We start from the raw sequence: 27,110 nt of genomic DNA on the forward strand, positions 1-27,110 counted from the left end.
CTATAAAAAAGAAGCCTGAGGAGGAGCGCGAGTGCAGGTGAGCGGCGGAATTCACTGGCAGCGCGCGCGCCCTTCGGTGACTTTGTGTGACACACGACTTCGAGCAGGTGATCCTTCTTCATCCGTTATACGCGGCTCTGCATGTTATGTGCGTTGGAGGGGTGTGTGGATGTGTAGCTCTTGGCTTTCTTAAGATTTGAATTGAAGAATCGAATAGAGGGATTGTTATATGGATAAGAAAAAAATAATAATAACTATAGCAGTGTTTACCTATTATTCATAAGTGATTTTTTGTTTCATTTTCAGAGTAATCCGTAATGTTGACGTCTCTAGAGCCCGTTTCTATGGTAAGATTTCTATATTTTATACTAATTAATTAGCCACTTTTTGATTGCGGATTATTACTATAATATATTACTATAATATAACGACTATACTTCACTAGAAGGCTGGCCTCCTTCAACATCTGCAATAAGATGCTGCAGATGTTCTATCAGACGGTTGTGGCGAGCGCCCTCTTCTACGTGGTGGTGTGCTGGGGAGGCAGCATAAAGAAGAGGGATACCTCACGCCTGGACAAACTGGTGAGGAAGGCTCTATTGTAGGCATTGAGCTGGACAGTTTGACATCCATGGCAGAGCGAAGGGCGCTCAGCAGGCTCCTGTCAATCATGGAGAATCCACTGCATCCACTAAACAGGATCATCTCCAGACAGAGGAGCAACTTCGGCGACAGACTGCTGTCACCGTCCTGCTCCACTGACAGACTCAGGAGATCGTTCCTCCTCCACACTATGCGACTCTACAATTCTCGGGGAGTAAACGTTAACATTATACAAAGTTATTGTCTGTTATACCTGCATTGTTATCACTCTTTAATTTAATATTGCTTTTTATCAATATGCTGCTGCTAGAGTATGTGAATTTCCCCTTGGGATTAATAAAGTATCTATCTATCTATCTATCTATCTATCTATCTATCTATCTATCTATCTATCTATCTATCTATCTATCTATCTATCACTTTCATAGAGGATTTGCTGGTACCACTGTTGCCAGCACCATTAAGGCGAATTAGGCATTCACCTAGGCGCCCATCATAAAGGATGGTGGGACACCCACCCGCACGTGTTAGCTACCTAACAGTCGGGTGGTGCATTAATAAGCTTGGCCTAGGGCACAAAATAACCTGGCAGCGACACTGGACTTGCCAGTCACACCCATTTGTTGACTACGACTTCGTTCTGTGTATTCCCAAACACCATCTTTGCCAAGCCTATCATCTTTGTTTCCGTTACTGAATGGGATGATGCAGAGAGGCTGCTCTTAAAAGTAAAGGTGCCAAAGAGGCTCCTCATTGCGTTTCATACGGGGGAACCACTTTTGGTTCCGAAATGAACCATCCACATATAGGTTCCAGAAATAATTTTTCTTATGTAGCGCTGCCGAGATGGGGTTCCATTAGAATATACAAATATATCTATAAAATAAAATAAATTCAGACAGCAGAGTGAGACCCACTAAACAAATCTCGAACAAGGCTTGTTATTTATTGATCAGGCTGAAAGAGGCACTTGGGGGTACGTCCTCCTCTTTGGCTAAAACAGACAATTCAGATTGTTCATTTTAGTAATTAACAGTCCATTTGCAATGTCACACTTTATTTATTAATTTATTTGTTTAATTTTGTCCGGAATGATCCTCCATAGATGGTTGCGCTCTGACGTTTACGGAGCTGGTCCGACTGCTCCGAAGTACAGTGTGAACGCACCTGATGACATTGATTCCTAAAACTGCTGTCTGTCCTCAGGCTGGAGAGACACGGGACTGTCCTGCTATGGTGGCCACTTCCAGGCAGGCGGTTCTTTTAGGAATCATCAGTATATGTATCATACACTCTTAAGTGGCTCTTCAGAGCAATGTCAATGGAGAACCATTCTTGTTATCCAAATGTTACAAGAAATGTATTCGTTTGTTTGTTTGTTTGTTTTATTTATCTCTGAAATAATCCTCCAGAGATCGGTGCCCACACACGCTTACAGAGCTGGTCCGACTGCTCCGAAGTACTACTTGCACTGTGAACGCACTTGAAGGCGTTGATTCCTAAAACGTCTGTCTGTCCTCAGGCTGTCACAAACACAGGACTGTCCTGCTATGGTGGCCACCTCCGTTAAGCATACACTCTTAAAATAAAGGTGCCAAAGTGTTTCTTCTCAGAAATGCCGCAGGATGAATCATGTTCAGAAATTTTCCAGAAATAATTATATTTGTTTGGTTTATTAACTTTTTTTTTTCATTTTGTCCGTAGTACTATAGGGTGTTGCACCGTGTTAGCTATTATGTAGTGAGAAATTAAGCAAAAATGACACCTTTTATTGGCTGACTAGAATATGCAAGCTTTCGAGGCAATCCTGAAGAAGCGGCCTGAGTTGCCTCGAAAGCTTGCATATTCTAGTCAGCCAATAAAAGGTGTCATTTTTGCTTGACTTCTCATTTCATTTCGTCTGAAATATTCGTCCATAGATCGGAGCCCTCACGCGTTCAGAGAGCTGGTGCGAGTTCTCCGAAGCGTCGACTTTCACGTACACGAGGACTGCTCCGTCTGCCCTCATGCTGTCAGAAACACAGGACTGTCCGGCTATGGTGGGCACCTCAGTTCAGTTGGCGGTACTTCTAGGGAATAATAATAATCCATCCATCCATTTTCCAACCCGCTGAATCCGAACACAGGGTCACGGGGGTCTGCTGGAGCTAATCCCAGCCAACACAGGGCACAAGGCAGGAAACAATCCTGGGCAGGGTGCCAACCCACTGCAGGACACACACAAACACACCCACACACCAAGCACACACTAGGGCCAATTTAGAATCGCCAATCCACCTAACCAGCATGTCTTTGGACCGTGGGAGGAAACCGGAGCGCCCGGAGGAAACCCACGCAGACACGGGGAGAACATGCAAACTCCACGCAGGGAGGACCCGGGAATCGAACCCAGGTCCCCAGATCTCCCAACTGCGAGGCAGCAGCGCTACCCACTGCGCCACCGTGCCGCCCCAATAATAATAATAATAATGCATTTTATTTATATAGCGCCTTTCCCATGCTCAAGGCACTTACAGAATATAATAAAGAACGGCAGCGTATACAGTATATAGCATTGTACAGCGTACACACGGAAGTGATTCTTCAGAGCAGTGCCATAGGGGAACCATTCTTGTTTCCCAAAGGAACCATCCACAGGAAGGTTCCTGAAAGAATGAATTGTTAGACCCGTAACAGGCTCCATAAATAACACTGAACAGATGATAACGGATTTTTGAAATACCTGTAGGTTCCTGTTTTTAAAAAGGTCTCTTCCTGCACACAATAACACAGGCTCGGTTCAATTTGTCTTGATCTGTCAGTACCCTGGTAGCCTATGAGACATTAAAGATTAAGAAGAAGAAGAAGAAGAAGAAGAAGAAGAAGAAGAAGAAGTTACATTTATTGTGCGCCTTTCACAAACCCAAGGTCGCTTAATTCACATTTTCTCCACATACTAGGGGCCTTATCAAAGTCCAAAGAACCAATTGCATATCCCAAGTACCCTCTCCAAAAGAACGATCCGTAAAAATGCTCCAGAAAAATATATTTACTCGTTTTATTTATCTATTTGTTTATTTTTTTTCCGGAATGTTCCTCCATAGACCGGTGCCCTCACACGTTTATAGAGCTGCTGCGAGTTCTCCGAAGTATCAGTCTGTAAGCATTGAGGACATTGATTCCTGAAACTGCAGTTTGTCCTCTGGCTGTCAGGACACAGGGCAGTCCTGATATGGTGGCCACCTCAGTTCAGCAGACGATGCATTTAGGGATCAATAACTTGCAGCACACATTTAAACACAAAGCCTGATTTATTTAAATGTTAAGATGTTATGTGAACTACATATCCCAGGAGTCCGTGGGTCATAAGGCCCGAGGAATGGTAAAGGAAGACGGCTGTGTTAAGAGCGTGGCTGAATAAAGTCGACCTGTTAGCTGAAACCAGGCTTTTTTTATTATTATTCTTGCAGCAGTCAAGATAACACCACAGATCCATAACAGGATCCATGAACAGTCTCGAATAGATGATAGCAGATTTCTCACCTACCAGTGGCGTCGTGATTTTGAAATGACGATAACACAGGCTCAGATCAGGTATTCTTGACCTGTCCGTATCCTGTTAGGTAGCCTACCATATATTAAAAGATTTCAGCTTTGTCCACATAGTAGGAACCATTTCAAAGCCCAAAGAACCAAATCCATACGCAACGCATGCACCCAGAATGAATAGGTTCTCTGCCGAGTACTGATTCAGGGACAATCAATCGACGTGCCATTACAGAACCGCTATTTTGATGAGTGTATGGTGTCGTGGGGGATGCCCGGTTGGTTGAGGTCTACGGCCATTAAAGACGCGCACACCTCTAAAGTCTTTTGAGGATGAGAGCTTCTCATCGAACCTGAAAAGACGGCGCCACTATTCAAATACATCAAATTCCACAGATAACTGGGTTAACTGTATTCAAGCAGAATGTGGAAAGAGACTAATTGCTCCATTTTGGCAAGTAAAAATATAGATCATATGAAAATATAGATGATTGGCTAAATCCGTCATGCGTAAGGAGTGAATCTGAAGATCTCTTCGCGCACGCGCACACGGAGAGAATATAAAGCCGCGACGTAAGTCCGCCGAGCAGGATGTCAAACTGGCACCTCTCATTCACCAAAAAAAACATTTTAACGTGGAGAAGTTGGTCTTTTTAAAAGTCTAATCTATATCCGATTATTTAATAAGATTAAACATATTTTTTAGCGGTTAGGTGGTACAAATACCATCTGTGCAACATCCGCTATTCTAGACCTTACTGGAAATGGGACATTCATCCATCCATCTTTCTGGCCCGCCCGTTCCATTACAGTGAGACTGAGCACATCACGTTACCATGGGGTGAGAGCTCAGATCTTCATTTCTCAACGCCCCCAGTGATCTGTACCCACTGATGTGCAGAATTGCTCACTTTTCTTTCTTCTAGAACTGAACTCTATAGTGCCTGGAGGACTCCCGGGTTGATTTAGGGTCGCAGCTTCTCCTATAGTAATAGTCCCGTCTTTCTGTTGAGCTGTGAGAGGAAAACATTCAGTCGAAAGCAGGGAAGCAAATTTGGGCTCAGGGTTGCAGAGGATGAGTTGCACGGGGGTCCATAAAAAGCCTCTCCCATTAATTAGCTACCTTCTCTGCCCCCGGTCTCGAAAGACTAAATTTTCCAAAAGCGATGTTCGTAACTACAACGCTGAATGAAGTACTTCGCTACAGGGATTTGAACCGTAGTCCGCTAACATAGTGTGCCTGATCAGTCTAGTGACGTAAATGGGGGGGGGTTTGGTCAGCTGAACTGAACTGAAGCCTCTGATATTTCAGTCCCAGATACACACCATCAATAGAGACAACCATCTGATCATCCACCGTGTAGCCCCTGATCATTTGGTTTTTTTTTGACAGAGACGTACGACTCGCGTGAAACACCTAGAGGGACCCCTCCTTGATCTCCGATTTTACAAATATTTATGAGTCAAGGGAAAACCCCGCTATACAGATTTATATCAATGAGTAACAATACGCGGTAATCACCGAGGGAACTGCGACCCTGATCTAGAAATCCTACAAACGCCCCTGAGTCAGTAACTCTGTATTTTTGGATGAACACCTCATCTGTGTTTCAAGGGAGAGCTCATCACAGTAGGGGTACTGTACTTTAAAGGGTTTGCTTTAACAGTTGTTTTTGAGCTAAATCGATGCTACCTGCGGTTTTGCGATGTATGAACGCTTGATTTTTTCCTGGAAGGCATGATGCGGAGGGGCTGCCCTTAAAAATAAAGGTGCCAATGTGGGTCCCCAAGTGTCAATCAAACGTGATTCTCTGAGAGGTGAGCCTACTGCTGATTTTCTAATGTTCTCATTCTTTTTCAGTATCCCCTGTACGAACCTACCCAGAGCCCTTCTCCTCTCGATCTGGATGTAATTGAAGAGTATCTGAACGAGCAGAAGAACTTCACTTGGCAACTGGCGGATTTCCAGCTAGAGCCAGGGGATCCACACCGGAATGAGGAAGGAGTGCGACTGATCGGTGAGGGGACTTTCCTTGTTGCACTTTATTGTTGTATTTATTTTATTTAAGCTGCCGATGTGACGCTGAAGGTCACCTGCAGTTTTAAACTTCACTCCAACTCCCGCACGGTCTGAAATGCGCATGCGCGAGTGAGTGACTGTGGTTCCCAGCATCCCCTGCGTGCCTTCGGATTCGCCTGTCCGGCCACCTGTGTGTAATGACAATCGTGCGAAGGCAATTATGAACCACGCGGCCAGAACTGTGTGTAGTTCAGATTTAGTATTACATAGCAAAGATAATACTTAGTTCAGTGTCGCTTAACACTCGAGTAAAGGTTAATAGAGAATGTTCTACTCGCGGCAGCTCGAGTGAATTAGGACTACCGCGGGGTACCTTGTTGTACCTGCGGAGATTGAGTTTTTCTCGTGGTCTTTTTGAAGTCCCGTTGTGGTAATCTTTACCAATTAAATTTCTTAGTCCTCGTTTTTTTATTTTATGGACCAGAGGAGACGGAGGTGAGACTCAAACCTGGACGTAGGTCGGCCAAGACCTTCCTTTTAAACAGTTTAATTGTGACTGTATCATATCACCTTTAAATGTAACTGTGCTTTCATTGCACTTAATGGTTCTTTACAGGGTCGTGTGATTCTTTGTTGAATGATTGCTTGACAGAGCACCATTTAATTCTAAGACCAGTTCTTTGCATATGAGTTGGTTCTTTGTGCTTTGAAAAACTTTTAATATGTGGGGTTGGGGAACTGAAATCTTTAATGGCTGCCTAGCAGGACTAAGAGATTAAGAAAGCCTGGACTTCACCTGTGTGATTGTATGCAGCAAGAGTCCTTTTAAAATCGGGTACCATTGGTATTTCACAAATCTGTCACCCTGTATTCATGATTATACTGTATGGAACCTACAGATCTAAAAGAAAAAAAAAATAAGTCAGTCTTTCTGTAACCTTCATGGGAAGTAGAAATGGGTCCTCAGTCACGGTCCTGGAGGGCCGCAGTGACTACAGGTTTTCATTCCAGCCATTTTCCCAATTAGACCTCAGTCCTTGCTGATAATGAAACTTGTTTAATTATATGGCTTGTTAGCACTTTCATTCATCCATCCATCCATCCATCCATTTTCCAACCCGCTGAATCCAAACACAGAGTCACGGGGGTCTGCTGGAGCCAATCCCAGCCAACACAGGGCACAAGGCAGGAACCAATCCTGGGCAGGGTGCCAACCCACCGCAGGACACACACAAACACACACTAGGGCCAATTTAGAATCGCCAATCCACCTAACCTGCATGTCTTTGGACATCAAAGATAAATCTAATTACATTGTAGATCATTGGTCCTCAATTACAGCCCTGGAGGGCCACAGTGGCTGCAGGTTTTCATTCCACCCATTTTCCCAATTAGACCTCAGTCCTTGCTGATAATGAAACTTGGTGTTTAACTATATGGCTTGTTAGCACTTTCATTCATCAAAGATAAATCTAATTACATTGTAAATCATTGGTCCTCAATTACAGTCCTGGAGGGCCACAGTGGCTGCAGGTTTCCACTTTAATTAGAGCCCATTTATTTACTACTAATACATTTTTGGGCTTAATTTTAGTTATCTTGACTGCTACAATACAGAACCCCCAATTGCCTATTTTAGTGTTAGCAGCTGTATTTAAAAAAAAATGTTGTTGCCTGTTTTGTTAATCAGACATTAGTTAATAATAAAATGCAGATAACCAATAAACCAGCAGCTCTCCAGCCAACATGCTTCCTTTTAAACCTGTGCATATGTACCATTAAAAGTGTTTGTGTTTAAAAAAATGTTTAGAAATAAATGAGAGGGGAATTGGAAGGAGTGTTAAGTTTAATTCTCTTCTAGTCCACAAAACACATGGATAATGCTGTCAGGTAAAGAAACTCTACAGCGCAATTACAATTTCTCTTAGATGAATGAAAGCACTAACAAGGCATACAGTTAAATACCAAGTGTCATTATCAGCAAGAACTGAACTCTAATTAGGAAACCAGTTGGAAGGAAAACCTGCAGCCACTGTGGCCCTCCAGAACCGTGATTGAGGACCCTTGCCCTATAGCATCGCTGTGAAGACCCACTCAGACACCCTCGTGTTTAAATGTTTACAATCATGAAGATTAAGGTGTCAGAGTGGTTCTTTAGAGCGATGCCATAGGGGAACCATTTTTACTCTTTAAAATAAAAAATATTCAATGGACCTTTAGCCAGTAGCACTTAAATAATTGAATGGTCACAAGGTACAAATTCAGGTTTAAGAACTTTGCTAAATTTTCTGAATTGCAAACAGTAAATATGATAAGCTGATTTGACACAACAGTCGTGCTAATTATGGAAGACCATTCGTGCCAAAGTTAACTGCAGTCCAACTTGTTAACTACAAGGCATGTGCACGTGGTACATTTCATTTTAGCCCAGCTTTATCGTGTCTTAATTAAAAGCATACAAGTGAAATTATTTATTTCTTTCCACTGTGGCACACAATTTTTGTATTTGTGCAAAATGCAATGCAAAGGTGAAGTTGCATTTTTATTTATGTTCATAGTTGGCGTGTCATAACTAAAAGCAAAGCAAATGTATTGATTTCGCTTAGCTTAGCGGTTGCTGTGAGTGTCTTCCATTTCAATTTGACACCACACATTAATACTGCCAAAACTGAATGTGATCGGCTTCAAAAGGGTGGGCATCACCATTTGGGGAAAGAGGCATTCTGCTTCTAAACATTTCTGTGTTCTGGTGCAAGTTCCTTCAATGTGGAGTGATTAACGATATGGTGAGAAGTACTTATTATGTTGTTTAAGGTGAATGTTATTTTAAGTTGTCTAAATAATGTGTTATGCTTGCTTTACATCATACTAGCTGTCCCCCACAGCTCTGTAGTGAAACTGGACAAACCGGCACCCCACTCCTGATGTCACACTGCCCCTTCCCCTCGGCCCGCAGCCTCTGTCTCAGATTAGCGTGAATATATCTCTCCTGCAAGCAAACTATGATTCTTAGTGCGATGAGAAAAATCGCAAAATCAACAGGAATGTTCAAGCAAATTCCAGAAAAAAAAGATCTAAATTCATTAAGTAATTCTCTTGTTCACTAGCTAAGTGGATGTAGGTTACACCCCGAAGCTGACGCGTGAGTGAGGAAGGCCCTGCCTCTCCCCTTAGCCCGCTTCGTCTCTCTTGGATTTGCACAAATAAATCGGTACCACAAGCGAACTATGATTCTTAGCACGATTAGAAAAGTTGCGAAATCAACAGGAATGTTCAAGCAAATTCCAGAAAAAAAAAGATCTAAATCCGTTAAGTAGTTCTCTCATTCGCTAGCTAAGCGGATGTAAGATACGCCCTGAGGCTGGCGTGTGAGTGAGGACGGCCCCGGGTCTCTCGGATTTGCACAAATACATCTGTACTGCAAGCGAACTATGATATATAGTGCGATGAGAGAAGTCGCAAAATGAACGTCAATCGATATATATATATATATATATATATATATATATATATATATATATATATATATATATATACGGTCATATGAAAAAGTTTGGGAACCCCTCTCAGCCTGCATAACAATTGACTCTCCTTTCAACAAAAAAGATAACAGTGGTATGTCTTTCATTTCCTAGGACCATCTGAGTACTGCGGTGTTTTCCAAACATAGATTTTTAGTGACGCAGTATTTAGTTGTATGAAATTAAATCAAATGTGAAAATCTGGCTGTGCACAAATGTGGGTCCCCTTGTCATTTTGCTGATTTGAATGCCTGTCACTGCTCAATACTGATTACTTGTAACACCAAATTGGTTGGATTAGCTCGATAAGCCTTGAACTTCATAGACAGGTGTGTCCAATCATGAGATATAAAGGTATTTAAGGTGGTCAGTTGCAAGTTGTCCTTCCCTTTGACTCTCCTCTGAAGAGTGACAGCATGGGATCCTCAAAGCAACTCTCTAAAGATCTGAAAACAAAGATTTTTGAGTCTCATGGTTTAAGGGAAGGCTACAAAAAGCTATCTCAGAGGTTTAAACTGTCAGTTTCAGCTGTAAGGAATGGAATCAGGAAATGGAAGGTCATAGGCACAGTTGCTGTTAAACCCAGCAGGTCTGGCAGGCCAAGAAAAATACAGGAGCGGCATATGACCAGGATTGTGAGAATAGTTACAGACAACCCACAGATCACCTCCAAAGACCTGCAAGAACATCTTGCTGGCAGATGGTGTATCTGTACATCATTCTACAATTCAGCGCAATTTGCACAAAGAACATCTGTATGGCAGGGTGATGAGAAAGAAGCCCTTTCTGCACTCACGCCACAAACAGAGTCGCTTGTTGTATGCAAATGCTCATTTAGACAAGTTAGATTCATTTTGGAACAAAGTGCTTTGGACTGATGAGACAAACATTGAGTTGTTTGGTCATAACAAAAAGCACTTTGCATGGTGGAAGAAGAACACCACACTCCAAGAAAAACACCTGCTACCTACTGTCAAATTTGGTGCAGGTTCCATCATGCTGTGGGGCTGTGTGGCTAGTTCAGGGACTGGGGCCCTTGTTAAAGTCGAGGGTCCGATGAATTCAACCCAATATCAACAAATTCTTCAGGATAATGTTCAAGCATCAGTCACAAAGTTGAAGTTATGCAGAGGTTGGATATTCCAACAAGACAATGACCCAAAACACAGTTTGAAATTTACAAAGGCATTCATGCAGAGAGAGAAGTACAAAGTTCTGGAATGGCCGTCACAGTCCCCTGACTTGAATATCATTGAAAATCTATGGGATGATTTGAAGCAGGCTGTCCATGCTCAGCAGCCATCAAATTGAACTGAACTGGAGAGATTTTGTATGAAGAATGGTCAAAAATGCCTCCATCCAGAATCCAGACACTCATCACAGGCTATAGGAGGACAGCGTCTAGAGGCTGTTAGATTTGCAAAAGGAGGCTCGACTAAGTATTGATGTCATATCTCTGTTGGGGTGCCCAAATTTATGCACCTGTCTAATTTTGTTATGATGCATATTTTCTGTTAATCCAATAAACTTAATGTCACTGCTGAAATACTACTGTTTCCATAAGGCATGTCATATATGAAAAGGAAGTTGCTACTTTGAGAGCTCAGCCAATGATTAACAAAAATCCAAAAAATTAAGAGGGGTTCCCAAACTTTTTCATATGACTGGCAATTGGCTGCTGCCTTTATCCAAGGTGACTTACAACATCTATGATACAATTGACTCCATTAATTTTGTTTTTCCATTTGGACCACAGGCAGGTCAAGTGTCTCACTGTGTCAATAGCAGGATTTGAACCCACATCCTTGTGATTTGAAATCCAAAGCCTTAACTGCTATACAACACTGCCGTGAGCCGCACACACTGACCACCGCCACAGTTTATCAGCACAAAGCACTGCTCCGTGGCAGCATTCCTCCTTGACACGTGGTTTGATTCTTGGCCAATGTCTGCATTGCTTAGGCAGGCACTGTGGTGGTGTAGTGGCCAGGCCATTGACTTTAAATGCCACAACCTTACTATGTCTGCCTAAAGCCGATGTCACATTATGCAAATTCTCGTTGTTGGGTATGTCAGACATGCCGACTGCTGTTGCTGATTTCATTGTCTGACCAGCAATCACACTGCCACAGGTCACCCAGCTGAAGCTAAGCAGGTTTAGGCCCAGCCAGTACTTGGATGGGAGATCATCCAGGAAAAAGCTTGCGTTGCTGCTGGAGGAAGTTGTTGGTGAGGCCAACAGGGGGGCACCTACCCTGGGTTCTAAATATGGGACGCAATGTCTCTGTGCAGTGATGGTGCCACATTCTATGGTTATTAAAGGTCTCTGGTCATCTTTTGAAAGAGTAGGGGGGGCTTTGGATGTCCAGGCTAAATTGCTCATCATGGCCTGGTTACTCATGGTGAGCTACTCATGGTTAATTATATCCCCTGTCTCTACTGGCTATCTCTGTCAGCCCTTCAGCCCCTAATAGCTAATGTGTGTGGAATGTACTGGTGTAAAAATGGCTGTGGTCACATTGACCAAGTGGATGCTGCACATTGGTGCTGGTATTGAAAAATGTATTCTTGAAATTGGTAATCTCTACATACAGTACTACAAACATATTATAAGCACACGAGAAAAGGTAATGCTATGTTTTACTGAGCATTAAGAAGGGTGTCGATCTCCAAGGCCTGGAGGGCCGCAGTGGCTGCAGGTTTTCATTCTAACCCTTTTCCTAATCAGTGACAGGTTTTCACTGCTTAATGAACTCCTTTTCCCTTAATTTTAATAGCCTTGTTTTTAAGGATTCAGTCCTCTGAATTGATTTGTATCTTCATTTAATGGCAACCAAACAGAAACAAGATGAGACAGATGACCAGCTAAACTGGGATTTCAAACTCTAGCCAATTTAACTCCAACCAGTTTCTTAACAAGAAGCCGATTCTTGTTGTTAATTAAGCCCATCATTTAATTCTGTGGCCTGTTGCTGCTCTCATTATGCCACAGCAGACATTTCCAAAACTGCTGATTTTTCTGTTTTTTCTAAGAACATCATTAAACTTTTTTGGTCATCTGAGAGATCAACCTTACTGAGACCTTCACCTTACTTTATTCTCAGATATTGTGTGATGGACACAGGCGATTTGGTCATGTTATTGTTTGGCTGCTAATTAAGGAAAAAAAGAAACGACTAAGGGGTCTGAGTCAAGTCAAATAAAATGAAGGCAAAAAAAGTTAATTAGCAGCAAAAACTGATCACTAGTTAAGGAAATGGTTAGAATGAAAACCTGCAGCCACTGCGGCCCTCCAGGACTGGAGTTCGACACCTGTGATTAAGATGTAAGAGTTAGGATTAAAAAGACTTATGCCTTCATCATTTTTTTTATTCTGTATGACCTGGAAACCATCAAAGGTTCAAAAGCAAAGGTCAGACGTGCAGGAGAGCTGGAGAAGGATGGGCCCTTCACTTAGAGAGGGAATATGAACTGTTTGGCTGTACATAATGGTAGCAAGCGCCGAGCTAGTAGGGAGTACAGGTAGGCCTGGTCAGACAGACATGATGGACTGAGAGGGGTTTGACACCCCTCAGCTGAGAGATAATGGTGGAATTAAAGCAGGGAAATGATAGGAGTCAAATGAGGATGAATAACGTCTTGTGTGATAAGATCCGTAATAAATGTAGAGCTGCCCATGGCTGCTCGCTCATTGCACCTGTAGCGAGTCTGTATGTGTCGCCATATAATAAATCCTGATTCTGCTGCCTGCCCTGCAACTCCGAGTGCCTTCTATGTCTCTAAGGGTTCCCGTGCCAGCCTGCGTCTACAGTGGCTGAAGCAAAGCACCTTGAATAGGTTAGAAAAGCACTGTAGAAAACTAATTACAATATGTTTCTCTATTATAATAAAAAATCCTGGGACGAGACTTTTCAGAGAGATAATTTCATGTCCTGCGAGACGATACTTTGTGCCAAGAGATTTAACCATGCCTGGGGCCGGAAATAAAAGACAAAGAGTAGATGATAAACTAGAACGTCATAAAGAGGTTTAAAAACATTGGCGCGATACACATGCAGAGCAGGTTAGAGATAATGGAAGTACGAAAATTTGAAAGTCTCAAAAAAGTGATAGTAAAGATCGCATTGGCGCACACAAACGGAAATTATTACTCAGTGAAATAACGGAACAGCGAAAAGAGATCAATTATATTGTTCGGATTTAAACTTTAAGTCAGAGACTTGTAGATCATCTAATTCATGTTGCCATCAGGGAAAAGTAGTGTTTCTTCCCAATGAAGAGGGATTTAAAGATGTTGTTTGGTGAAAGTGAAATCCACATACGCGAGCGGTAGAGACATGAAGCGAGCACGGGGCAAAGCCCCCTAGTATTATTAATTTTCATGGCAATCTACACAGGTGAAAGTCACTGGGCATGTCATATATCAACTTTCCAGCACAGTCATGCTCACCCTACTTTTTTCTGGCAGATTAACAACGTGCTGCCTGATGGAGCTGGTGCTGTACAAAGGGTTAACAGGTATGGCAAGTTCAGCCATAATCTATGCCCTTTTGTTTGCTTTTTTCCATTCTATTGCGGTACATAAAACACGAGACATCAGCAGACGCGCTCCGGTTCTATTTGTGTGTTCCTTCTTCCTCGTCGCTGCCTTCTACACGTTGTACTTCTGGATGTGCCTTCATTGGTTGTCAGCTCTCATGCACACAAAGTCCACCCCTACGACTAAAGAGAGAGTCAAACCTGCTTCTAGGGATGTCAGACGAGACGATTGGCCTGCACTGACTGCTGACTCGATAAGATTATGTGAATGACTGGAAATCGCTAAAGAAGTCACCTAATGTGACGTGGCCTTAAGCATGTCCCTTAATCTGTCTCCAGGTGGAACAGAAGTTTAAGTTGTCTTTACTAAAGACATCAGACTAATATTATTATCATTACTATTGAGTAGTTGGAGGACAAAAGCGGGCTGCTTGGGGTGCCAAATGGGCAAAAACTCTGTTTACTTTCAACAGAAAGGCAAGTAAAAAGAGCAAAACCTAATCACTTCAATGTGCGTTTTCCTGTCAATAGTAAGTCCGTTCAATCGGACATTTACAGGGGTGAAGTTCTGGCTCAGATTAGCTCAACATCTAAAAAATGAGACACCATCCTCCAGGAGGGGTCTCCTTTTATATCATGTCGACTAGAAGGGGCGGGGCTTCTTTTGTTTCGGTGTCCTCGGGGGGGCGGTCTCTCGAGGCTGTGAGAGGAGAAGGAGACCAGACTGTTAGCAGCAGCAGCACCCCCACTCATCCCGGGGTGGTGCCACTTACTTTAGGCGAACCTGGAAGGTGACCCTGTGTGGCGTGTATGTGTGACAGTTGTTGTTGTATAAGAAGCCGTAAGCTGTCAAGACCCTTAAGCTTTTAGATCAGTTCATAGAGGGCCGCAATGCCTGTACGTTTTTGTTCCTTCTGTTCATTCTTGCTATTTAGTGAACAATCTCGTTTTATTCTATGCCTTCCTTTTGCCACCATTCATCTGGACTGACTATTTTTGATATTGTTTTCTCTCTGTGAACATCATCCAAAATTGTTTGTGGTCTGAAGGAGATCAGAATTTCTGAGTCTATACTCTTTTATTACAAATAGTAGACATTACATAATGAACATGTTAGTGGTTGGCTCCCTTTGTATATCATTGGTAACTGGCAGAATTAAAGAAGGTGAGGAGAGTGCTGATGCGCCACACAGAGTGGTCAGCCTGGGATTTGAACCCAGGACCGGTGAGCTGTGCAACCGCCGCACTCGCCATTCATCCAATACTGAGCATACTTAAGAACAATACAGGGGCACCGGAACCACAGCCTGCCCTGGCAGCATGAAGTGCAAGCGAGGAGCCAACCCTGAGTGGGGCACCAGTGCAATGCCAGCCATACCCCACATACCTCACTCATATAAGTCAGCCAACATCTTTGGCATATGAGAGGTAACCACACAGACATGAAGAACATGCAAACTCCATACTACAGTAACGAGCTGTGAGACCGCAGTGCTAACCATTGTGCCACCATGCTGCCCAGTGAAGGGTCCTGAATCCTAAAAAGTGAGCCAGCAATAATTAAGACAACAAGTGTGTTCCATTATCACTAGTAGTTGGCAAAAAGGTGGACCACCAGGATCTGAGTTCGACAGGCCCCTTTTAGGTGCCCTCGTTCTACCAATTTTGGGTGGTCTTAAGAATGAACGCTGTATTTCAGTGGTCTCCAACTCCAGTCCCAGGGGGCCACAGTGGCTGCAGGTTTTCATTTCTAACCCTTTTCTTAATTAGTGACCTGTTTTTACTGCTAATTAACTTCTTTTGAATTAATTTTAATTGACTTGTTTTTTAAGATTTATTCCTCTGAATTGCTTCATTTCTTTCCTTAAACGGCACCCAAAGCGAAATGAAATGTGAAGTGAGTGAGCCAACAGAAGACCACCTAAGTCAGCGCCTCAAACTCCAACCAGTTGCTTCATTAGGCGCTGATTCTTGTCGTTAATTAAACTCGTTCTTTAAGTCCATGGCTTGTTGCTGCTCTCATTGTGCAATAGCAGACATTTCTGAAATTGTTGGTTTTCTCTTTTCTAAGAGCTCTGATAAAATGTTTAGGGGACCTGAGAAGGTCGACATTCCTCAGACCTTCATCTTTATTTTCAGATATTGTAGGATGGTCACAGTTTTCTAGTCATGTTTTGGTTCATTTTATATCTCATTATTGTTTGGCAGCTAATTAAGGAAAAAGAAATAATTAAGGCAGAGGTGTCCAAGTCCAGTCCTGGTGGGCCGCAGTGGCTGCAGGTTTTCATTCTAACCATCTTCTTGATCAGTGAGCCGTTTTTTGCTTCTGATTAACTTGTTTTGCCTTCATTGTAATTGACGTGACTCAGACCCCTTAGTTGTTTCTTTTTCCTAAATGAGCAGCCAAACGATAATGAGACACAAAATGAGCCAAAACAGGACCAGCAAACCTGAAAATAAAGGAAGGTGAAGGTCTTGGTCATGTTGGTCTGCTCAAGTCACCAAAACATCTTGACGGTGGTCTTAGAAAAAACAGAAAATCAACAGTCTGCTGTGGCAGAATGAGAGCAGCGACAAGTCCTGATATTCAGTAACAACTTTAATTAACAGCAAGAATCGGCTTCTCATTAAGGAACTGGTTGGAGTGAAATTGGCTGGAGTTTGACTTTCCAGTTTAGCTGCTCATCTGTCAGCTCGTTTCATGTCTCATTTCTGTTTGGCTGCCATTTAATGAAGAAATGAAGCAATTCAGAGGACTGAATCCTTAAAAAGAGGGCTATTAAAATCAACGGAAAAGGAGTTAATTAGCAGTGAAAACTGATTAGGAAAAGGGTTAGAATGAAAACTGCAGCCACTGTGGCCCACCAGGATTGGAGATGGACACCCCTGAAATAAGGCGTCTGAGTCTTCAAGTGCAAGTCAATTAAAATTTATTCAAAAGAAGTTAATTAGCAGTAAAAACAGGTCACTAATTAAGAAAAGGGTCAGAATGAAAACTGCAGCCACTGCGGCCCACCAGGACTGGAGTTGGAAACCACTGAAATAAAGCGTTCATTCTTAAGACCACCCAAAATTGGTAGAAGGAGGGCACCTAAAAGAGGCCTATCGAACTCAGATCCTGGTGGTCCACCTTTTTGCCAACTACTGGTGATAATGAAACACACTTGTTGTCTTAATTAATATGGAGCTGGGGACCCCTGCTGTATTTAGTAGAAGTAGCCCGGTACGTTTCTAGCTACTTTACAATTATACAGAATCCTATTTTAGAAAGCCAGCACAACAGACCCAGGTGTGCGTTTCTGAGCACCTTCATAAAGCCTGCAGTCACAGCCTGCACCGAGATGGCCGACATTCGGATTTCTAAGGCGTGTTTTGTGTTTTATGATTCCAGAAAACAGCTGGTCAGGCCGCTTTCCCTATGAATGGTATCCTAATGACCCAGGCTCAAACATGAATTCCGAAACCTGCGAGCAGACTCCAGTACACTGGCACCTGGGCTCCAGCTCGGAGTGGGTGAGTAGCTTTTGTCAATATTAGTCTTTTCTGATAAGTTCACTGATCTAAATCTGGCCTCATAAAAACAGGGCAGGCTGGCAAACACAAGAAGGAGGTTCTTTCTGTTTGTTTGTCTTTGGATTTCTTATTCTGCACTCTCTTTTGAGCTCATATAGTTCACGGGGAGTAAATGGCAGATGGAAACCTCTGCTAATCCCCCTAAACAGACATCTGGAGCTGAAGGCCTGCAGACAGGCAGCAGCAGAAAGTCCAGCAGGAAGGAAATGCCCACCAGAATAAGTAGACATGCGTGTGCCACACATGGGCCACTTCAGGAGGCAGTTCTATTGGATGCTGTCGTGTGGCAGCGGTCGCCCTCTAATGGTCTCTAAATCTGAGTACAAGTTCAGGAGTGTACCACTAGACAGACTGGCACCCTGTACTGGGTTGTTTCTCTCTTTGTACCCAGTGTTGCCACGATAGGCTCATAATTGGATGTATTAGGTCTCAGATGTATGTTGGTCTGTGGTGGGCTGGCACCCTGCCCGGGGTTTGTTCCTGCCTTGCACCCTGTGCTGGCTGGGATTGGTTCCAGCAGACCCCCGTGAGCCTGTGTTAGGATATAGCGGTTTGGACAATGACTGACTGACTGACTGACTGTATGTTGGTCGGCACAGTGCCATGGTGCTGCTGCCTTGTAGCTTGAGGGTCCTGGGTTTTACTCCCACCCTGTGGAGTTTTTATCTCTATTCTAAAGACATACATGTTAGGTGAACCTGGAGAAGCGTATCCTGGCAGCATCTGTGCACAAGGCAGGAACCAACCCTGGACCGGATGCCAGTCTGTCACAGGGTAAGCACACATCCACACTCATACGGTGCCTGACCAACAACTCACATTCAGAAAAAGAGCGCCTTTCAATAAGGACATCTTGACTGTGCTGAACTAAAGGCCAGTTTAATCGACCCTTACATTATATAGCGCCTTGCACAGTCTCATGGCATATTACCCAGCTCAAGATTACAATGTGGCTTCAGCCTCAATGCCTGAACAGAGCAACATAAGGAATAAACACCCATATTGGCAAGAAATGCACCACAGTTGGATAGCAGAGGACCTCAGACATCTACCTGATAGACCGGTGTCAAGAGCGGCTCTACAACTTCAGGAGAGCTCTGGACTAATGGGGGTCCCGGTGGTAATGACGGCCATTCACTTTAAACTGAATGTACTCAGTAGGAACACACAAACACTTTCTTAAACTGCAGGGTGGCAAAGCGACCCACTGCACCACCACATAGACGAAGCCCCCTGATCAGTGTGGAGTCTTCATGTTCTTCTTGTGTCCATATTTTTCTTTTTTTTTTTCTCCAGTTTTCTTCCCGTATTCCCATTATGATAACTGGAGATTCTAAACTGGACCCACGTGAGGGGCCTTGTGATGGACTCCTGCCCGGTGCTCTGGTGTTGGATTAAGAGGATTTGAGATGGTTATGCTAACTTTGTCTTTAAGTCCTGCTGTCTCCTTTGTGCCAAATGTAAAAATGCAAACTTCACTCGTTCCTTCCTCGCTGTTACTCTTGCACTTTTATGCCACCTCAGACCTCGGTAGCTGAGCGTTCTTTTAACGTTTCTCCTCTTCTGCAGGTCCACTACCAGTCTCCATATGAGGTCAGCCCGAGCAGCGATTCGGACTCCTTGTCTACCAGCTCAGTTTCCAACGACTTCCCCCCATCTCCCACCCTTGAGAGGAAAACCAAAAAACCCTGCGGTCTTCAGCTGGCGGCACCAGCAGGTATGTTTTCTTCACCCTTGGCATCAACAGAATGAAAAACAAAAAAATGATTGGAAACGAAAGCAACTGTTCAGTAGGTGATGTTTTGAAGTAAGCTGGATAATGGCTGCCTCTGCAGCGGTTTTAAAGTGAACACCTGCAGGATTTCAATCTTCGTCTTCTTCTTCAGCTTTTCCCACTTTCACGTGGGGTCACTGTGTTTGTTTGACCAGCCTCCTCCATTCTCAGCCATTGTACACTTTCTCTCCTGGTAACCCTTTTGATCCCATTCTCCCATTCTTCTATCACTCTGCTCCCCACGTGGTTTGTCGTTCTTCTCATGACAGGCCCATACCACTTTAACCTGACATCTTGTATTTTCTTTGAGATTTCCCCACCTGTAGCCTCCTTAGCATTACAAAAAAAAAAAAACACGTAAAAAACGTTGCAATTTTTTGACTTGAAAAACGACATATTAAATCTTTCTACTGTAAAATGTGCAAAACGCTAAAAGTGCAAAGTCATAAGTGTAGCAAAGTATAATAATTATGTAATAATAGTAACACTAATACCGTATTGTCTGTCAATGTGTTGTCTGGGTGGCGTATCGTGAAGGACGGTGAAATCCACAATATCCGGCGTCGCAGTCGAGACAACAGTAGTGGGATTCCTTGCGGATTTTCTTTCCAGACAGATCGGCTTTTGAACAGCACACTGCACATGTGTGACTGATACGAGCGTCACTGGTCCAATGTCCTGGGTTCAAATGCCATGCCCCATCATTGTTGATGTGGAGTTTGCACACACTCCCTGTGTCTGTAGGGTTTTTCTTTTGGGTGGCTCCCCCATGTGATGGACCGGCCTCCTGCCCGGTGCTGCCAGGATCAGATTGGATTAAATGGGTTTGAGAATGTTAAGTTGGCACTTAAGGGGTCTGGAGAAGAGTGAGCGGTTTCTAAAGATGGTATTCTAGCATAGAGCAGGAGACAGGGTGATAAGGATTTCTGACAGATGAGCAGATCTGGCAGCACTGATGTGCCATCAGGGCACTACAAATGTCAGCGATTCCAGACAGTCTTGAGCGGCCCACTGCACCGCGTTTGCTGATGAAGCAAAAAAGATACGATCATTAAGCATGTTGTTGCTGTTTTGTACCAGTCAGTAGTGATGACAGTGATTAGTGCGTGATTACAACTGAACATTTGGGTAATCCAGCAGCCATCGCCTATCCCAGCAGCACAAAAGTTACCTACTCTATATAGGCCACCCTCACCCAGGGCCGGAAGTGTGTCGCTAAATTTACCAGCAAAGCGCTCTTGTTAAAAGAAAACCCCCACATGTGCACAGGGGGGAGGACAAGTCAGCTCCACACAGACATTGAGTGGGCATGGAATTCAAAGACAGATTGCTGGGCCCGCTGCTGCACCACCATGCTGCCCATTGCTGAGTATCATTCTGTGAATGTGAAGCACCGTAACACAATAGTGAGCATTGTGGCATGTTAATAATAATAATACATTTTATTTATATAGTGCCTTTCCCATGCTCAAGGCACTTACAGAATATAAGAAAGAACGGCATATTGTCGACATGGCATTGCACCCTCATGTACATGTACATGTGTGCGCCAGCAGCCATACCATCTGCACTTCAGAACAGGTTATCCAATTAACGCTAAGCATGTTGGGGCCTAGCCGGTACTTGGACGGGAAACCACCTAGGAAAAGCTGGTCAGGTCAAGGGGGTGGCGGGGGGCATACCTTGTGGTCAGAGTATGGATCCTAATGCTCCAGTGTAGTCACTGTGAAGTAAAAATGGTGCCATCGCTTGGATGAGATGTAAAACTGAGGTGCTGACTCTCTGTGGTCAGAAGAAAGAATATGGGGTATCCCCGTGGTCTTTCTAAACTGTCCACCATGACCCTGTCCATTCTGCCCCCCTAATCATCCCCCTTCTCTAATTGACTAACGATGTCTCTCACCCCTTCACCCCCTAACAGCTAATGCATGGTGAGTGGACTGACATTGAGGTGGATGCTGCACATCGGTGGTGGCTGAAGTGGCTCCTCACTGTGTTTTGTACTTTTCTTCCATATGAGGGCGACCCCAAAAATAAAGAGAATTTTTTTTTTAATCGTATATTTCTCTGAACATTTCCAAAATGTAATCGCCCTCAAAATACCCTCCCTGACGCACAGTACACTTGTCCCACCGCTTTTTCCATCGTTCACAACTGTTCAGAAACTCTTGCAAAGTGATGGCCTTCAGTGCCTCCGTCGTTTGCTTCTTGGCCTCCTCTACATCCTGAAAATTCTTTCCTTTAAGTTCCCTCTTCATTCTTGGAAATAAGAAAAAAATCACACAGTGCAAAGTCCAGGGAGTAGGGGGGACCCAAACTGTTGTCATCCCGTTTTCTGTGAGAAACTGCCACACACTCAATGCTGTGTAGACGGGAGCGTCGTCGTGATGTAGTCAAGTCACTCGCCTGATCGCAGCGATTCGGGTCATTTTCTCCGCACAGCTTCACGCAATCGCTTGAGCACTTTAAGGTAAAAACCATTGCCTGCCTCAAAGCTTCTTCTTTGAAAGCCCCTCGAAGCATTGTGACAGCTTCTGCTGCTGTTTTTCCCAAAAGGAAACAGAACTTGATGCAAACACGTTATTCTTTCAAGTCTGCCATCACAAAATCGACGAAGACGGTAACAGAGGCCCAAGAAGAAAAATGACACTGACCTTACAGACCTTTCTTTCCTCAAGGATGCCGCTTGGCCAAGTGATGCAGAGGTCAGTCTAGTACACACACCTAGCCGGCAAACATCAGAACTGACGCCCCTCCAACCTCATTCTTTATTGGTTTCCCCCTCATATGTGTCATTCTACCCAGGATTCTTTGTGATAGTACCTTTCTCAGATGGCTGATGAGTGAGACTGTGTGATAGTTGGTACATCCGCTAAGATCACCTTTTCTCGATATTCAAACTAGTAGGCTTCCGGTCCAGCTTGCTGCCACTTCTCCTGTTTCCCAAATCGATGCGTCTACATCATGGGGCGCTTCCCCTGTGGTCTGAATGTGGGTCCTGACTCTCTGTGATCATGAAAGATCCCTGGGCATCCTTCGTAAAGAGCAGGGTGTAGCCTGATGTCCTGGCTGAACTGCCCATCTCGGCCTGGTCATTCTGGCCCCCTGATTATCCCTGGTCTCTAATTGGCTATCTCTCCCTCATCTCTTCACCACTTCACAAGCTAATGTGTGGCAAGTGTACTGATGAAAAATGTCTGCCAGGTGGGTGCTGCACACCAATGGTGATTGAAGTGGCTCCCCACTCACTATGAAAAGCGCTATATACAGTAAATGTAAAGAATTCTTATTATTATCAAGTGTAATTTATTGCCGCCTTTGAGTAGCTGTTCATGACTGTTGTCCAGTCCAGAGCTGCTGCTGTTCTTTAGTCTCTTCAGGGTGTTCTCGACTCTCATAAAAAGAGCAGGCACAGTCAAAGTGAGGTGTTTGCCTTTGCTCAGTGGCATGGTAAGAACAGGCAGGGTTGAGGTTCGAGAAAAGGAGAAGAGCAGTGGTAGTGCTGCTGCTTTGCAGTAAGGAGACTGTGGAAGATTGTGGGTTCGCTTCCCGGGTTCCACCCTGTGTGGATAGCGCTTTGAGTACTGAGAAAAGTGCTATATAAATGTAATGAATTATTATTATTATTATATTATTGTGAAGTCTATGAGGCTTACCTGGTATGTTTATCTGGTTCATCTACTCCCACCCTTGAAGACTGGCTGGTATGGCTTTGTGTGCCACACAGAGTATCAAGTGGTGCCAATGGCCAGCCATTCCACAATTTTCCACATACATTGTGACAGAAACAGCCACTAGGGGGTGTGCCAGCCACCCAACCTGCCACAGACAGACACAGGAGGCACACTCATAAACCACAAGTACTTTTATTTTTCTTCACCTTGTGGGAAACCCTTTCCTCGTTTCCCACAGGCACAAGCGAGTCCCAATGCACAAGCACAATATTCCTCTTTTCCTTCTCTTTCTCTCTTTTCTCCTCCACTCCTCGTCAGCAAGGTTATAAATGAACTAACACACGTGCAGTGCCATCTGTACTTATTTCCCATTCCCAGGTCATAAAGACGTTAAAACAGAAACCAGCTGGAAATTACTGGTACCAGAAAGAAGGGATCCTTGGGCAAGACCCTTAAACTTGAAATCACTCCAGGGCCGCTGTACGATGGCAGACCCTATGCTCTGATCCCCCAAAAAAAGGCAATTTCTTCAATTTCCTCGGGAATTAATCAAGTAAACTAAAATCGAGAAAAGCTGTTTGCATTGCCTGTAGTTAAAGTCTTAACAATTCAGTTCATCCAGGTTTGTTTGAGCAGAAGAATGAAAACTGAACGTAAAGAGCCTGCAGTTTAATAATAATAATAATACATTTTATTTATATAGCGCCTTTGCCATGCTCAAAGCGCTTCACAGAAAAACAGCAGGGCATTTGTAACATTGGATACAAATGTTTTCCTGAATAGAACAATGAAACAAACAACAAAGCATTAAATAGAATAAAGGACAAGAAACCAGAGTAAAATACTAAATCCATATTACTAACCGAGAATGGTAAACCGGATGGCATGGACGCAGGTACACGGCGATGGGACCATGAGACGTACTGTGCAGGTGCGTACATTGCGCGTCTCATAAACCGCACGCGAAGTCGTATCCACCGCTAACGAAGGAGTCACGGCCCAAAAACGAAAGAGCTCAACTGACGTGAATGGGAAATAAAGCAACAACGCGCCCATAGCTAACGACTAACGACACAGCCACACAAAAAAGAGGATTCTGTGCTGCAGCCCAGATTCAAACGGAAGAGGCTATGGAGGCCCCACAGGTCCACAATGATAGTACGGAAGGCGCAGGCGTCACCGCCATATTGTGAGTGGCACTACTGCGGAGTGAAGGCGCAGGCGTCACCGCCATATTGTGAGTGGCACTACTGCGGAGTGAAGTTAGGAATAATGTGCTGCTTGGGATTGTACAAACCGCTGAACGCTTTACACCAAATTCAAACACAATACAGCTCAACGATACAAACACGAGCCCACCTGGATAAGATCAATGAACGCAGGCGCCTACAACGTGCGTCTGAAACTGTGGATGCAAAGCGGGCACGGGTTCAAAACGATCGAGCTCGACTGACGGATATACAAACATGAGCCCACCTGGATAAAATCAATGAACGCAGGCGCCTACAACGCGTGTCTGAAATGGTGCAAGCAAAGCGGGCACGGCTCCAAGATGAACGAGCTCGACTAACGTATTTCAAGATCCCCAACGCCGGGGGTAGGCGAGCGAAGCGAGCAGGGGGCAGAGCCCCCCTTGTTCAATACTAAATACAAATAACCTCATTTGTGATATAACAGACACACAAATTATCCTGAGCTCCTGGACAGAGAGGTAAACCGAAAGCTAAAAGCCTTCCTAAATAGACGAGTTTGGAGATGTTTTTAAAAGAATGATGGAGTCCGCTGATCTCACTCTAAAGTTTAGGATTTTAGGAAAGCAGCGTCTCACCAAAAATTAGAAACAAAGGGCAGAGTGGTGACACTGAGGGTAAGGATCTGCGCTGGTATCTGGAACATTGCCGGTTACTGCTAAAAGAGAATCTACCCCTTTGGAGCGGGACTCCCAGCGCAGGCTCTGACCCCAAGAGAGAGGTTAGGAGCCCATGCTGATACCACCACATGATCCCAGATTAGGACCCGAGTGCAGCCATGCGACGGGTGACACCTCAGCACCACACTGGTTCAGATTTGTTATGGTGGCTGGAGTTCTGCCACTAAACCCTCAGGTTTTTCCCTGCAGGTTGGAGGGCCTTCATGCAGAGGTGGATGCAGATTAGCGTCAGGGGGTTAAGGGCCTTGCTGAAGGGCCCAACAAAGTAGAGTCACTTTTGGCGTTTACGGGATTCAAACCGGCAACCTTCCGATTGCCAGTGCAGATGCCCTAACCTCAGAGCCACCACTCCACCCGAGGTGTATGTGAAAACTAACAAATTCCCAATGCAAGAAATTGTATAAGGCAAAATAAGGAACAACCAAACCCACGGGTCAGCCACATTCTGTGTGCGGTGCACGTTACACCAGGCTCCATAATGATTCCCCCCCCCTCTTGTTTTTACCCATATAGGTAAAAAGAAAGAACGCCTTTTCCAGTTTCTTTATGAGATGCTCCAGTGCCCCGAAATGCAGCACTGCATCTGGTGGGTCCAGTCTACCAGCGGGACCTTCCAGTTCTCCTCCCAAAATAAGGAGAAGCTGGCGGAGATGTGGGGACGGAGGAAAGGAAACCGCAAGACTATGACCTACCAGAAGATGGCGCGAGCCTTGAGGAACTACTCACGGACGGGCGAGATCTGCAAGGTGAAGAGAAAGCTGACGTACCAGTTCAACGAACTCGTCCTGAAACGCCTGCAGGGAGACATCAAGAAGGCGATGAAATGTTAAAGGGAACTTGGGGTGGGGGGATCAAAACATGAAGAAGAAATTCTTACTGCCATATTATAAGACCAGGAAGGTAGAGTGGAGGAGCGGTCAAAGAGGACACGGGCGACCCGGACTGGGGTCTCGGGTATGGAGGAGGACGTTTTGAAAATGGACAGAAAGCGTTGCAGTCCAACAGCAGGGGACGCACTGCATTTTAACTTTTGTAAAGTAGCTGTCAGGGGCCCGGCACCCCTGCGAATCAGACCATGAATACTGAGTATTTCACCAGGAGTGATTTGCAATGTAAAACGCGTCGAATTGACAATCAGTGCTTATTGACGAAGTGTGATTTTTATGTAAAAAAATGTGTAATTACCGAGACTTTTGTTATCCTTTTTGTTATCCACTTTGCGACTATTGTACATTGACGTCGGCATGTGTTTCAGATCTTGAGGATTTCTCCTTACCTTTTGAACTACTTCATAAGTAGAAATTGTGTTCATGTTCGAACAGGTAGTTTTCTGAAGACGTTTCATATATATATTTTTTTTTTTTGCAATAAAACTCAAATTAAATCTGGTTGTGTAATGCGGTCTCTGTGTCGATAAAAGCACAACCTCTTTGTCTTTATTGTCCTGTTGTACAAATCAATGATGTCATGTGTGGTATACCACTTAACTAACAGCAACAAAATCATCCAATTCATCTCCATCACAAGAAATGGAAAACTAAACAATTCAAACAAATCAATGCACAATTTGGGCTTATTGGCTCTTTCTTCAGCCACAGACCTGCGATTTGCCTCACATCCCCGATACCCAATATGGCCAAACGTTTGTGGACGCCTGGTCATCACACCTATGGTCTATGAGTTTCTTGGACATCCCATTCCAAAACCACGGGAGTTGGTATGGAGTCGCTCCCACTCTACCAGCCTCTGCTCTACGTCCCACCAGAGGTCAGCCAAAAGGGCATTTGTGAGGTCAGGTAGTGATGCTGGAAAATCGACACAAGGATATTAAAACCGCATGCTGCGTACCCCTTTGTCCAAGTTTGTGGATAGGTGTTATAATATGTTTTTGTTATAATATTAAGTTTAATGTCACTGTCTCTGTGCACACTGTTATGGACTCATTCATACA

The 27,110-nt window shown here is 44.1% G+C and overlaps 1 protein-coding gene across 1 annotated transcript; it reads left to right on the plus strand.

The window, feature by feature from the left end:
• The first annotated feature begins 31 nt into the window (after positions 1-31).
• Positions 32-26,527, plus strand: LOC114647855 (transcription factor Spi-B-like). Its single transcript, XM_028796517.2, has 6 exons — positions 32-107; positions 307-347; positions 5,990-6,146; positions 17,600-17,721; positions 19,351-19,498; positions 25,673-26,527. Exons 2-6 carry the CDS (start codon positions 318-320, stop codon positions 25,987-25,989), a joined length of 774 nt encoding a protein of 257 aa, XP_028652350.1. The 5' UTR covers positions 32-107; positions 307-317; the 3' UTR covers positions 25,990-26,527.
• The last annotated feature ends 583 nt before the right edge of the window (positions 26,528-27,110 follow it).

The sequence above is a fragment of the Erpetoichthys calabaricus genome, chromosome 3, assembly GCF_900747795.2.
Source record: "Erpetoichthys calabaricus chromosome 3, fErpCal1.3, whole genome shotgun sequence".
NCBI lineage: Eukaryota > Metazoa > Chordata > Cladistia > Polypteriformes > Polypteridae > Erpetoichthys > Erpetoichthys calabaricus.